At 43.8% G+C, this 14,288-nt stretch overlaps 1 protein-coding gene across 9 annotated transcripts in view; it reads right to left on the bottom strand.

The window, feature by feature from the left end:
* Nucleotides 1-14,288, bottom strand: part of ARHGEF9 (Cdc42 guanine nucleotide exchange factor 9) — a 221,387-nt gene that overhangs the window by 60,635 nt on the left and 146,464 nt on the right. For all 9 annotated transcript variants that reach the window (XM_074835375.1, XM_074835376.1, XM_074835380.1 and 6 more), the window contains one exon: nucleotides 6,719-6,898. In XM_074835375.1, coding sequence (XP_074691476.1) covers nucleotides 6,719-6,898 — 180 coding nt within the window. The remainder of the gene's footprint in view (nucleotides 1-6,718; nucleotides 6,899-14,288) is intronic.

Here is a 14,288-nt window from a genome sequence, read left to right on the forward strand (position 1 = left end):
CCCTTCTTCCATAAACTGGTGGTTAGCTAGTGCTGTGCCCTTGTTTTCAGCCACACGCCCTGTATTATATGCATGCTCTGTTGGACTCTACTGGATTAAAAAGATCACTTGCTTATTTGCAATCAAGTAGGGCTCATGGTGCAGAGCTTTGCATAAGTAAAACATCATCAGTCTCCACATGTCACTCCAGTGATCTGGGCACAGCCTTTCTCTGCCCTCAGGAGGAAGCACAGACTGTCCTGGGCTCTGTAAATGCCCAGGGGCAGATGCTTCTCCCTTCTCTGTCTTCAGAGAGGAGGTGAGGACGTGGCAGGTGGCAAGAGGCACAGGGATACTGCCTGTCCTCTCAGCAGCTGCCCCAGCCAGCCTCAGCCTCACTGCCCTTCTGTGGGCAGGCTGCAGGCATAGGGAAAGTGTGGGATTGGGATGGTTGGGATGCCGTTTGCTGGGAAACACAGACCATCTTCTCCCTGTATTCTCTTCCAGGATGAGGAATAGGACATTTGACAGTAGAAGGAAAGGCAGTTGAAGCAAGTTGTTTTCCCCTCCTGTGGTCCTACCACTATTTTCTCCCACAGTCTGAACTTTCCCCTCCATAATCTGGCTCCAGCCTCACCGTCCTTCACTTCCCTCCAGTTCATAGGCTCTTTCCTTCATGCCTTCTCTTTCCCGCTTGCAACTCCCCAGCTTCAGCAAGCCCACTTCCAGCTCTTTCTCTCCACTCTAAAACTCTCCATTCCCAGAAGTTCCCTTTACCCAAGGTAAGAAATACCCTTCACTTGTTTCTGGAAAAGGAGAAAGAGGGGACTCTATAGGGACAGCTTCAGACTCTGTATCCATGAAAGGTTAACAAAAAGGGCTCCAGAGAACTTGTCCTCTGCTTACTCCCTCTGTTTCCTGCAGTCTACATGCACAGACTCCCATGGGCTGGAGCTCCACCAGGTAGCAAAAGCTGCTTGAACGCTTCAATAAACTGGATGTGCTACACTATATCCACCAAAATACCCTGAGTGAGGGCTCAGCTCCCCCGTTTCCTAAAAACCAAAAGCCCCCGCTGTTTGATGCTACATGTTTTGCACAACAGGGAAGAGTGAAAGCTCAGCTGCTTCAGCATCTCTTTGGAGAAACCTTGCCAGGCCGAGGAAGCCACTGCTTCATTCAGGGGAAGGATCTTTCTTCAGGACCAGTTTGGCAGATGACAGGGAAGGGGCTGCAAAGATTTGTGCCTAGTTTGCCTGATTCAAAGAATGGCCTCAAAACACTGGGTTTGCACCTGCAAGCCAGGTTGTACGGATGGGGAAGGGCCCAAGTGCTGGCATTTGAACCTTTGGGGATCTGACAGATGTTAAGCTGAGTGGCATGAGTTGTTATGATAATGGCAGCTGCAATTAGCACAGGCAGCGTTTGGATGCTAAAATGCTGCTTGACTTTAAAAAAAAAAAAAAACAAACCACAATTTGTCTGCAGTGCATCCTGTCGCTGTGGAGTGCTGCTCGCGCTGTGTGTGATACCTCTACCAGAAGCTATTTTTATGCTGAATTTGCCACGGGAGAATAAAATCTCCTTTACAAGGCACTGACTGCAGCAGACACTGCAGCACATACCATTTTGTTTGTCCAACAGGTGAATGCTACTTCAGTGCCATCCTCTTTTCTCTGGAAAATCTCACCTTGATGTCACTGACATTGGCGCTAAGTAAATGCTAATGCAATGACTGCAGTGGATGGAAAAGCAGGTGAGTGATGTGCTGTTGTATCAAGATCCCGACACATACAATGAGATTTTAAAGGCAAAAAAAAGCAGATGGGGCAGCAAGATGTGGCTGGCTCTTGGAACTACGCCTGCAATACAGAGCAGTCACAACTCCTACGAATAAAAGCTAAACCCATCTACCCAATAAAGTGTATGAGCTGCTAGGCACTAAGACAAGACTGGGTTTAGAGTCTCCTTCTAAACAGTGCCTTAGAAGCTTACACCAATTTATCTAGCACCTCTCCTTTAGCAGGAGAAAATAAAGTGGGTCAAAGGCAGCTTTTCAGAAGGAAAATCAGTCTAAAATTACAACACTCGGGGAAACCTAGGCAATGAGAGAGAACAAGGAGCATTGCTGCACTGATCCACCCCTGCATTTTCTCCTATCTAAGAGGTACAGACCACAAAGAATTTATACACCATCTTGCTCAAGCCTTCGGAGGACTGTTACCCTTCATTTCTGCACAACTCCCCAACAGTCACTGGGCACTACAAGAAGTTGTAGTAAAACCTCAACCCCAGATTTGGTCTTTAGATTAGCTTAGTAAGTATAAGGAAGGAAGAGTCACCACTGTTGAGGTGAGAAGAAATGTATTCTGGAAACCCAGTCTGCCTCTTTGGTATCCAAAGAGATTGAGGAGAGTTTTATAACAAAATAAATCCCCTTCTCTGCCCAGGATGGGTACATTCTGCCATGTCTCTATGGAAAGATTTCACAGCACTAAACATCCATAAGCTTTCATTTTTTTATTTCTTTTTCAGTGGAAATATGTCAGAGCCCAAACACGATGCCATTTGATTTCCTGTGTTTGGAGTGTTTGAATCTCACCCGGGCCATTTTGGAGACTTGATGCTCTGCAGTCAAAACTTTGTTTTGAGACTTACTGTATTTTCTAAAGGAGACCTTGAGGTACAACAATTGATCCATTTGCAGTACTGGACTATTATTCTGTGCTGTAAATTCCACCCTACAAACACTAAGTCTGTTTTTCTAGCGGATGTTGGATGCTGGATGTGATGGTATGCATCCATTTGTACTACATCATGTAAAACAGGCCAAGGCTATGCCATCCACAAAGGAGAGAAGAGCAACAAATAGCATCACCACTACAGGAACACAAAATCCTGTTTAAAATTCCTGCTGTTTTTTTCCAATTGTACGCCCCACCCTCTCAGACCCCTAAAAGTTGACAGGACATTCAAAGACACTGTGCAGCTAATCACAAGATTGATGGTTGCACCCTTTGGTTGTCCAGCATGCTCACTTGATAACATGCGCTAAAATGCAACATGGATACCTTCACCTGTCCCAAACTCAACTCATTATTCTGCCTTAAATCTAGTTTTGGAGTTCTAATCCACCTCTCTAATGACTTAGGGTTTTTTCCTAACTTTCTTCCAGAGTGCAGCAGCTTCCTGCAGGAAACCATTCACCATTGCTTACTAACTCCAAGTTTTACTTCTCCTATATTATGCTTCTGCTCTTCCCCAAAAAGCATCGCTTTATCACACAGTTTCTCCTTGAAAGTTCCTGTGCTCCCCCTTTCTTCTAACCAAGTCTCAAACTACTAAGAGGGTGACTGCAGGTGTTATGCATGGAGACAATTTCTGTACGTGCAGGCAATTCAAGTGCATTTTTTTGTTTGCAACTCCCCACAACTATGAGTGTAAAAGAGGCCAAGGGAATCAGCAGGTTACTGTTTTCCTCTGCACTTGCAAATGTGAATTTTTCCTGCTATGAGATTTTGTGAGTGCCAAATGCTTTGCCAAAGATTTTCATATGATCTGGCTGGAGAGCAAGAAGCGTCAGACGTCTCACTGCAAACTAGGTTTCCAGCCCAGTTTTGTCCTCAGTAGTGATCCAAATGACTTTTAGAGGAATATGACTTTGCAGTGATCTGCTGCTGCACCTCATGTTAGTACCTATGAGAGACCTGCAGTCTAAAATATCCTGAAATGAATACTATTTGGTTTCATATCTGTCTGCTCTGTCCTGTCATCCCTTACTTGAACTGCTTTTCACCCTCTGCTATGCAACATGTTGTTCCTTTTTTCTCCTGTACTTGCATAAGAGAAATATAGATAAAAAGGAAAGCAATTATTTTGCAAGTAAAACTAGAACCACCCAGGCTAAATCAGGCAGTTTTCTGGCATCATCTTAAAAAAGCAGGGCTCAAAGTACAACAGAGAAAAAACCCAGCCTCCTCATTATGAAAGAGTGATCAGCTGAATAAGAAATACAAGAAAAAAAGTGGAGAGAAGAGCAAAGTGAAAGGGGTTCAGGTTAAACAGTCCTTGACAGGACCCTGAAGGAGCATAAACCAGCCAGAATGGTTCTGCAAGCAAAAGAGGGACTACAGGCACCTTCCCTAAAGGCCCCAAAGGCTCTGCAGGCATCTGGTTCAAATCACTTACCAAGAAAGACAGAGAGAGTGAAGGGGGGAAGGGGTTGGGGATGGGCAATATGCAAGAATAGAAATGAAGAGGCAACCAAGCGACCTCAGCCAACAGAGGAAAGGAGAACATGACAGCCCAAATGGCAGTTGTTTTCTCAGCACAGGACACCCAGCGAGTGGGCTGCCTCGTGGCAGTACACCGAGAAGAGCTGCACGGAGAAGGCAGCTCTGCTTTGTAAACCCGAGTGGCAAATTTTCCCCTCCAGCCTCCCTTGCAGAGCTGTGGACAAACTGTGCCAGAACTCCACTTGCATATTTTTTTAAATGCCTGGTACTTATTTTTAAATATTAATTATCATTCATGGGAGCAAAACCATGCGGTTTCTCCCTTTGGGAGCACATCAGTCAGTCCCAGGAAAGGTGTCTGCTCCCAGCCCACACTGAACCAGTGTCTCTCAGATGGAAATAACCACACCAGCCTCTTGCAGAGCTGATGGAAGGATTGATTTTGTTGGAGTAAAGTCAAACTGTGGGGTTGTGACATTAGACAGAATGGGCAAGAAACTTGCCTGGTAAGGCCATCATGATTCTAAGCAACCAAGGTTCGTTCCAGGATGTTGTTCAGACATTTGTGTACAACAGTCTGAGATTGATTGATTCCTCTCCTTTGTTTTTCCCAGTTTCTAAAACCATCCTCTCAGCCTTTGAAAAGTGTAGGGAGAGATGGGAAGTTCAGTCAAGCCAAATGATCCATGGTTTTGGGCCGTAGAGCAAATAGGCTTGTTTGTTGTTTGGTGTGTTTTTTTAGAAAACAGGATAGTGCAAAACAAGACTGTTATTAAACCTACCATGAACAGTACGTTTATGACATCACACAAAAAAGGATATTAAATCGTTTCCCCAGAATCACAAAGAAAACAGCACTGGTCAATGCACTCAAAAGTTAAACTGGCCCAGAATATTTCAGTCTCGAAATCAAGCAAAAATAATGAGGTAGTTAGATTTTTCAAATTCAGCCTTTTCAGTGAGCAACACAGATGAGATGTGCTAGTGGCACAGGTGAGAGTATTTTCTGCAGTAAGCTTATCATCTTGATCACACCTGATACAAATCCATTTTCCAAACTTGTTATCTCCACTGGCTGCTGGGTCAGACTCACAGTGTCTTATTCAACAAAATACCAAACACTATTTGTTATTCTGAGACAGAATAACAGCATAAACATTTTCATGCAGGCAGCCCAGGCTCCAGTCCCAGTCACTGATCTCTCACTCTTAGCACTGGCCAGACCTAGGAGAGACACAAGTACTATATCATGAGTACCACAAGGGAAACAAAAACTGTGCACTGGGAAGGCAGAAGTGAGCAAAGGTCTGGGTTCCCCTGTTGGTGGTCATTGTACAGCACTAGGAAACACCAGGTCGTACATTTTAACCAAATTTTCCTAATCCTTATGGCTATTTCCCAAATGAAGTGATTTAATCAAAAAGGGATGCTGATGATGCAGGGTTGCCCAAAAGAGGGAGGGCTCAGAGGGAGGGTAAGACAGGTGAAGAACCAAAGCAAACATGGCATCTCCTTGGGATGTGGCATGGTCTTCAGTGTGTGTTTCAGAGAGAACAGTCTTTCCCTTTGACGCTACAGAGCTTGTCAAACTGCCTGGAAGGCTCAGAGGAAAGAGTCATCTTTCACACAATTTGACAAGGCAAAAGAAATATTCATTTTTTGAACCATATCCCCTAAGCTTCTAAAGGAATTAAATCTCTGATCCCACCTATCGAACTCTGTGCAGAAGGGAGAGGAGAAGGAAGTGCACAAGGTCAAAGTCAACATCTTGACTCTCTGAGGAAGGCTTGAGAGCACCCAAATAATGTGGCAGGAGCTGATGACAGCAGAAAAGGCATCTTCTTGTCCCTTTGCTTTTTTAACACATACTGAGTCAAAAAATTTAACTGCTCAAATCCTTCTTTTTTGTGAAAGGCTGGATTGTCACTGGAGGTGGCTGGGTACAGCAAAACCTGCTTCAGTGGAAAAACAGAGACAAGTGAAATGGTTCCTTGTCTCCTTAAAAAAATAACCAGAGCTCATCACAGACTAATTAGTGAAGTAATTTTACATCCAAAACTGCTGAAGAGTCAAAACACAGAACTGCTTTTGGAAAGGGGAGGGCTGACACCTCCCTGTGCTACATGCAGACCAGAGAGCTCTTCCAAATGCAGGTCACCTGTAGCTGGTGTGAACTTTTAGGTCCCACCAAATCATCTACTCATAGCCTGCAGAATATTTAACTGGTTTTCCAAAGATGAACTGCTTAAGGAGAAAGGCTACAACAGACACACAGCAAAGGGCCACTCCATATCCCAGGAGCATAAAAAGCAGAGCCAGTATCTATTCTAGTCTCTCTCTACCCCACTCTCGTTTCTTTTGAAACCTTTGCTCCCCATTTTTTGGACAGAAAACAGACACACTGGAAATAAGCATTAATAACAACAAACACAGTAACCAGTTCAGTTCATTGAGCAGTGTCAGCAGTGATTCATTGTAGTAACAAAAAGAAGAAAGTCACTCACCCTCACGAAGCTGGCGGGAAACCATCCTTCTTCATCATCGATCTGACCCCACCACCAGTCCTTGTTGGAAGCATCCAGGACCTTGATAACGTCTCCTGCTTTAAACGCCAACTCCCGGTTGGCCATGGTGACGTGATCCCATACTGCCTCAGCACTTACAATAGAACCACCACTGATCAGCTTTGAAAACAGAAAACCAGAAGTCAATAAAAGCTCAGTTTCCTGACGCAAGCACATGCATAGCAGCAACACAGAAAAAAGCGCTCAGCCAAAGTAAACCAATCTTCCCCCATTCCAATCCATAACAACTTCGCCCTCACATGATGTAATCCAGTCTGTGAACATTTCTACAGACTGCCGTTCTGCTCCTAACCATGCCACGCAAGCAAACACCACATGCGGATGTTCAGTGTCTCTCAGGTCCTGGCCCTACATGTGGGAAAAGCAACACCTCCCCTTTCACCACCACACCGTATTTATGAGCATGCACATCTATCACAGTACATGGCTTTCAGGTACAATTCATTAGCAAAATGTACAGCTGGGAGTTCCCAAAAATGGCAAACCAAGAGATGTTGTCCTGCAAAGGAATTTTCGTTTCAGAGCATGTTTGCTCAGTTAAAGGATCAAATGTCAGCTCGAGGCTCAGAAGGCTTTCCATGCAAATCCAAGCAACATTTGCAAACATATTTAGAGAATGCTTTTTTTAAAACTGGAAGTTCCGTATTTGTTTAGTGTTGGTGATGTACTGATATCCCTTGCTTTTGAAATCTTCAAGCTACACAGCAGATAAGTAGGGCACCATGGCACCCTGCTGACCTGTTTCAGACTTGATCCAGAGCACAGCCCAGCTCCACAGCACATTAAAACCCTGCTCCGCCCACAAGAAACCTGACAGCACTGGTTGTCATGACAGTCTTCAAGGTGCAGATACCTGCCCACTAGAAACTGGACTGAGGCCAGACTTGTGTCTGACAGGACCTACTGAACACCTCTCCACACGGAGCGTATAGTCACCTTACAGCTGGGCCAGCACCATGGCAAGGACCTAACCAGTTCTCATTTTCATTGTGAGCCACCTAGTTTTGTATATATAAAATTCCTGTTTAATGCCTGCAGGAAGGACTCATCCAAACACTGATGCTTGTGCACCCACAAGACAAATCCATCCATGCCTGGCACACCCACTGCTCCTCAGAATGGTAGTAATGTATTTTTTAACAGAATAATAAATTGTGTTTATGTTTCGTCCACTGCAGGAATTCTGCACTGAACAGTTAAGACTGCCCTAGCAAATAGAGACTTTACCCATATGCTTATTAGCTTGTCAGAGCCATCCTGAACCTTGTTCATTAATTCTGCTGTCTGAGACACACTGAATATGTACTTGGGCTTGCCTCCAAATCAGAATTTCAGCTCACAAAGAAAGAGCTCAGTGTTGCAACCATTCCACATGGCAAGACTTTAACAGCCACAGATATCCTTCCAATTTAAGCGAGCAATACAAAGCATAAAGACAATAACCAGTTGCAGCAGTTATGCAAGTGTAGAAGCACTGGGAATGGTTAGAGAGCTCTTAATGGCTCTTTTATAAATTTGGCTTACCAAAATGCCTGTTAATAACTACCTGCGTAGTCAGAACTTGCAGGAGACCTTCTAGCACTGCTGCAGGGTTCCCAGCATAAACATACAAGAGCATTCAAGTCCCTACAGGCAATTCAGTCAACAGATTAAAGGACCTGATTTACCCTTTTCCTTGAACTGACTTTCCTTTAAGAAATCAACCTCCTCAGGTTTGTGACAATTATAGTTGCAGTTTCAGCTCTTCGATTATTAGAGTCTGTTGTACATAAAGCAGCAAGATCTAAGAGAGCCTAACTTGAGACTTAGTGCCTTTCATCCTCAAAGCCAAGATGCATCTAGTCAGCGGATCTCTCTTGTTCCTGCACTAGATAAGGTAAAACAATGTCCTTCCCACTTCTGTTTGACAAATTGTCCTTTCTAATTCAAAATCAGTTGTAAAAGAAACATGGCTTCTTTGTATATCATATAGGGGACTTTTACACACAAGTCTCACAAGATCACCAGATAGCAGACAGGAAACAAAGGCACGGGTTAATAGCAAGCTCTCATTGAAGAGTCAAGCAATGGACCTATTCAATGTGCTGAACTTGTGGCAGAGGGCATCTACTGTATTAGTGTGAGTTTATCTCATGTCTGGGCTTTTGATATAGAGCTGAAAGGAGCTGGGCACCAGAGGACCAAAGTAATGGCAGCTGAAGTCAGATGGGGTAGGACCATCAGTTCACCCCAGCTCTGAGCCCTCACTTAGCAAAGTAGGGTAGCTACAGCTGGAAAGATAACAATTATAAAGATTGATTTCTGATTCCAGTGCAACAACTCAGGTAGTGATATGTTTCAGTGCTTCCTCACAACACCTTGCATCACTCTAAATCAAGGTTTCTAGATGTCTTCATAAATATGAATAAGTTTAAACCACAAAGAACCCCAAGACAGATCTGGAAGGAATGAAGATTTCACAGCTGAAGAAAACCCCCTCAATATATTCAAGACCAGTAAACAGCCATCTGTTCTGCCAGGACGGATCTTCTCCTTCACTAGTGTTTCCCCTTTGCCATATTTATGGACACTGTCCAGCCTGTGGTTTCCCAGGTTAACCAAGCTCTGCTCTTTCAGCCTTGTCTCAGCAGACAGCTCTTTCTTCGCCTGAGCATTTCACCAGTCCTTTTAGACATCTAGATACTTTGCCTGCACTTTTCTTGAACATAGATGACCAGAACTGTAAATACTATTCCCAAAGAGACCTTACCAGAGATCTGTGAAACAGCATGAAATATTTATTACAGTGTCACAGAAATCTTGCAGTAATACATAACATCTCCCCCTTTTTCCCATGGCTACCTCCCACCAGTGGCTCACTGTGATCTTGCATTTAGCTTATCTAAATAAATGAGGTAGAATACATTCTCTTTGTCTAGAAAATCAGTTTTCTTGTAAAAAATAAATCAGGTTGGCCTGACACTCATTCCTTTTGTTAATGCCATTGGGTATTTTTGTCCATTTTTCACTGATGATGAACCAGAAACAGAGCTACTACACAGAAGCCATGTTTCTGCTTTTTCTGCTTCAGCTGACATAGACTTTGCTGTCACTTCACACACAGGCAGTTCTGGGCACGAACTGCCACAGAAACATCACTGAAACCAAACTTCAGAGGGATTGTGTTTTAGAGCCTCCTAGCCTACTTTGCAAAAGTGCATTTCCGAGCCTGAGGCACAAAATCCCAGCTCTGAGGAGCACAGCTTGGCCAGCAGCAAGGGCTGGAAGGGACTTGCAGAGGGCCAGAAAAGCAGATCTCTGTTAACGCAGACATCTGTAAGATGCTTTCAGTGGAAGTCAGGAGCTGAGGTGGCTTTTCAAGGTGCTTCTTGATACTCAAGAATAAAGGCTGTAAGTTCTTGGTTTTCACTGTCTAGTGCCAGCAGATAGAAGAAAGGCCCCTTTAACTAATCCTTTCTAGTCCCTGGTCCATATCGTTAGCCCAAGAAACGGATCCCCATGCCAGAAAGCCTGCAGGCAAGCCTTGGCCTTCCAAAATACAAGTACAGTTCAGCCTGTGAAAAAAGCACAGCAGCGGGATGGCAGAATTCGAGTTCCACCCATCGCATGTGCTGGGTCCATTGAGAGAACATCAGAGCCTAAAATTCAAAGATCCAGTTTAATTTATTTTGCAAGATATCTTGCTGCATCTGTGGAGCCATCTGACTCTTTCAGGGCAGGGTTACAGAGACAGAACCTGACATCTGCAGCAGCAAGAGATGATGAACTAGAGAAAGGTCAGGATAAAATATTATTTTCTGAGAGAATTCAACACAGTAGCTCTTCACTCCAGAAAGTTCACATCTCTTGGTTTCAAATATGGGTCTTAGCACTGTAGTCAGACATACTCAGCCAAAGACCTTGAAAGGGACTTATCGCCCAAAATTTTAGATGTCTACCACACAGCATCTGAGACAGTCATCTGGACTCCTTTATAATCAGTGAAGAAAAAGAGACACATCTGGAGTGTGATTCATCTCGGCTATTTCAGTTGTCTACTTTCAAGTGAGGTGAATCATGCCCTAGAAATTACTATTTCTCTGTGTTTAATTGGGTGATGCAGAAGTTTACATTTCCAACATCTTACATTCATCCCATCTACAATTTGGCCATCACTAAAAAGGGGTAACAAAGAACTGTATGTAACAATAATAATTACAATAGGAATAGTCAAATATTAAATCACACTCTCCCAGACACAGCAGTTTCTCAGTATGCGAAGGTTGTTGTAAATAAAATTATGTTCTTCATGCCCACCAAAAGAATTCACAAAATCTCAGCCTTGAAAATTTACAATAATGAGTACTTAGATATTTGGGAAAAGTGTCCTACTCGTAAGAAGAGGCAGGCAGATAGAAGAAATGCAATAGGTGATAATGTACATTTGGTTTTGACATACCCTGAATACTGCTTGTCTTCCAGGTGAAAGACCTAGTTTCCATTAAAATCAATTATTCTTGTCAGTTGTTTGTTCGAATTAAAGAGCCCAAAGAGAAGAGTTCCTTGATGCTTTCACCACGCAACATCAGTGCAGGAGAAATGCCCAAGAGCATTTCTTAACAACAGACCTGAGAATAATTTTTACTGTTTTATGGGAGACTTCAGAGCACTGCCAAGCACTTTCTGTATGGGGCGAAGAAAAAACTTTCTCAGTGTGTGGAAGACCAGATTAATTACTGGGATGTTGCACACAGTCTAGGGACCAGAGTCACTGTTCATCATGGATCTTCTTCACCTCCTTGCAAACACCTGGTCATGGCCAAAGATAAGTACCAGGACAGACAGATGAGGGGCCACTTCCATGTCCCAGCGCCACAAATAAATTGACATAATTAGGAAAAGAAAAAGGGAAAAAGGACAATGCTCTCTCTAATTATATGCACAACTGACACATTTCTGGAACACACACTAAGAACATGGGGTATTATCACTGTATTGCCAGGATCATACGTGTCAGCCTTTCCAGGGATTTTCACTACAGGTTTCCAAAGTGCTCTGTAAAACTCCAGTAATTCAGTCACAAACCCTCACTCTAAAGATACTTAAAGAAACTCCTAACGCTCATGTACAGCAGGTGAATGCTTTCACAATAGCAAGTAAAGCAAGTGGAAAGGAATTAAATTCATTCCTACTTAAGGTCCACGTGGACTTTCCTTTCTCTTCTAGTCTGGTGTTATTTCCAGGATGGAACGTGGCCACTGGAAATACTGAATTACATTAGAGGCCCTGCCAAAATAAAATGACAACAACAACAAACAGTAAAAAAGGGTTTCAGAGGACTCTGCAAGTCACGACCTCCGGGATGCAGTGCTGTCAGTGTGCCAGCCGAGAGCTCCTGACCCTGTCACACCACAGCATGGTAGGGATGCTGAAGGCTGTACCACAGCAAACATGTTGTGGTACATCATTGCAAAACCTCTGCTGAGCTCACCTAGGTGTGATCATCCTCACCAGTGTTGGGAAAGCTCAGAAATGTCCATCTGGCAAATGATCCTGACTGTCTCCTTCCCTTGCACTTTCCAAAGACCTCAGTCAAAGGGGAGGGATTGTCATTAATGCCATGGGGGGAGCTTCCAAGGGAATATAAGAGAGGAGCTCAGAAGTGGTAGTTCGACTCTGGAATTTGCCAATTTTTTTTCTGGTCATGCCTTTGTGGCACTGCTATCAAGATAAAATAACTCTCCCCATCAAAGTAAGCAGGAAAATAAAAACCGAAGGAATAACAGGAACAACACCTTGTTATATGACATGGTGGAATCCCTCTGTCTAACCCCTAGAGCAGGCCTGGAGCAAACCCATATGACCCAAAGGAGAGGAGGGAAAAGGGGATGCCATGAAAGACCCTCCCTGCAGCAGCAGGTCCCACAAACCTTATCACCTCCTACCTCGCAGTCTAGATCTATAGCACACCCTGATCAAAAAAGCTCAGGATCACCACCTAGGATATTTTTCTAAAGTATGTTTCAGAAAGTGACCTCTAAACTAAAGTTTACAGCTTCTTCCAGGCTACTGCAGGGTTTAAATCTACCAGCCATGAACCACCTGTGTCACTGCAAAAGGACTTTGCTCCAGCTCTACAAGATGGGGCCTCTTGGAAGAAGAGGGGAATGGGTGAGCCTCTGCCTCCAATGCATCTGGTGCATTTTCCCTGATTTTGCTCACTTCCAATGCCACGATGCACAGTTGGAGGCTAACATCTGCTCCTTCTCAGCAACTGCCTGCGGTGAGGCAGCCGAGTATGAAACACGTTTTAGTGAAATCAGCCACTATCACAAAATTTGGTAAGTATTCCCAACTAATCAACATTTACTGGCTTCTTATGGGCCAGCTTGAAAAAGAAATCAGGGACTTACTGGTCCCTGGAGACTGAAATGGGCACAAAATAGCAGAAATCTTTTCAGCAGGATGATTTGATTTGAGGCTAGGCCACACAAACCACTATTACTTATCCCTACCTCTTCCAGGGATAAATAATCATTGTTAGCCCACAAGATTCTGCACTGAGTTTCTAGCACAGTTTTCCTCACTAGTCCAAAATTCACTTAATGAAGAGCCACCTTTCCAAAAAACCCCCAAAGAAATCTACCATAGATCACCATCTCCTCAGAAAATTCTAAGCACCAACAAAGTTTCTAGGACCACAGCCTCTGGGTAATATGAATAATCTTTAGGCGGGGAAATATCATTATTATTATTAATGCATCAATAAAGTTATAATAGTAAAATAGAAATTTGGGTAGTTCTCATTCACATCAGCATTACAGAAACTATATACTCCTTCACAGGAGCAGGGCAGCCAGGAACAGAAGCAGGCTGTGAAGGGGAGGCGGAAAAATGTGGTGAGACTGCGCCATTTGTTCAAATTGTTCTTGAACAGACACGTTCTTTATTCAGACAACATAAAAGCACTGTAAAATAACAATAGAATTTCCCATTGTATTCAACAGGCCCTTCCATAATGGCAGCAGCCAAAACATCTTCAAACAAGAATATACAGAGAGCTGGCATTCAGAGTAAAGAAATCAATGCTCAAAGTAACCCCAGCAGAACAGGAGACACAAACGATCTGCAAACCTCCAGCCAAATGACAACACTACTTTGTTTCCCCTGTTCCCAGAAGAAAGGCACCTCACACTGCTTTACCCTCTGTGTTTTAATTGCATTGCTCCCTCACGAGCAGTAACGCTTACAGCACAGATTGATAGGGCTGTTAATCATGGGGCCATTTATTGCAACAGCAATGCCGTCATCTTAAAGATTTCCCAAGGAGGGCATTCACAGCTCTGCTGAGATCCACTCATATGTCTCCCCATGAAAACCATGTATACAGTGTGAGCACAGGAGCAGTCTGATGGGGTGCTCACCTGAGCTGCACAGACAACAGAAACATGCAGCCCGTGTTTCCGTCCAACATTTCGCTGGTTTTCACAACTAGGGCAGGTTCATTCAC

Source organism: Strix aluco, chromosome 10 (assembly GCF_031877795.1).
Source record: "Strix aluco isolate bStrAlu1 chromosome 10, bStrAlu1.hap1, whole genome shotgun sequence".
Lineage (NCBI taxonomy): Eukaryota > Metazoa > Chordata > Aves > Strigiformes > Strigidae > Strix > Strix aluco.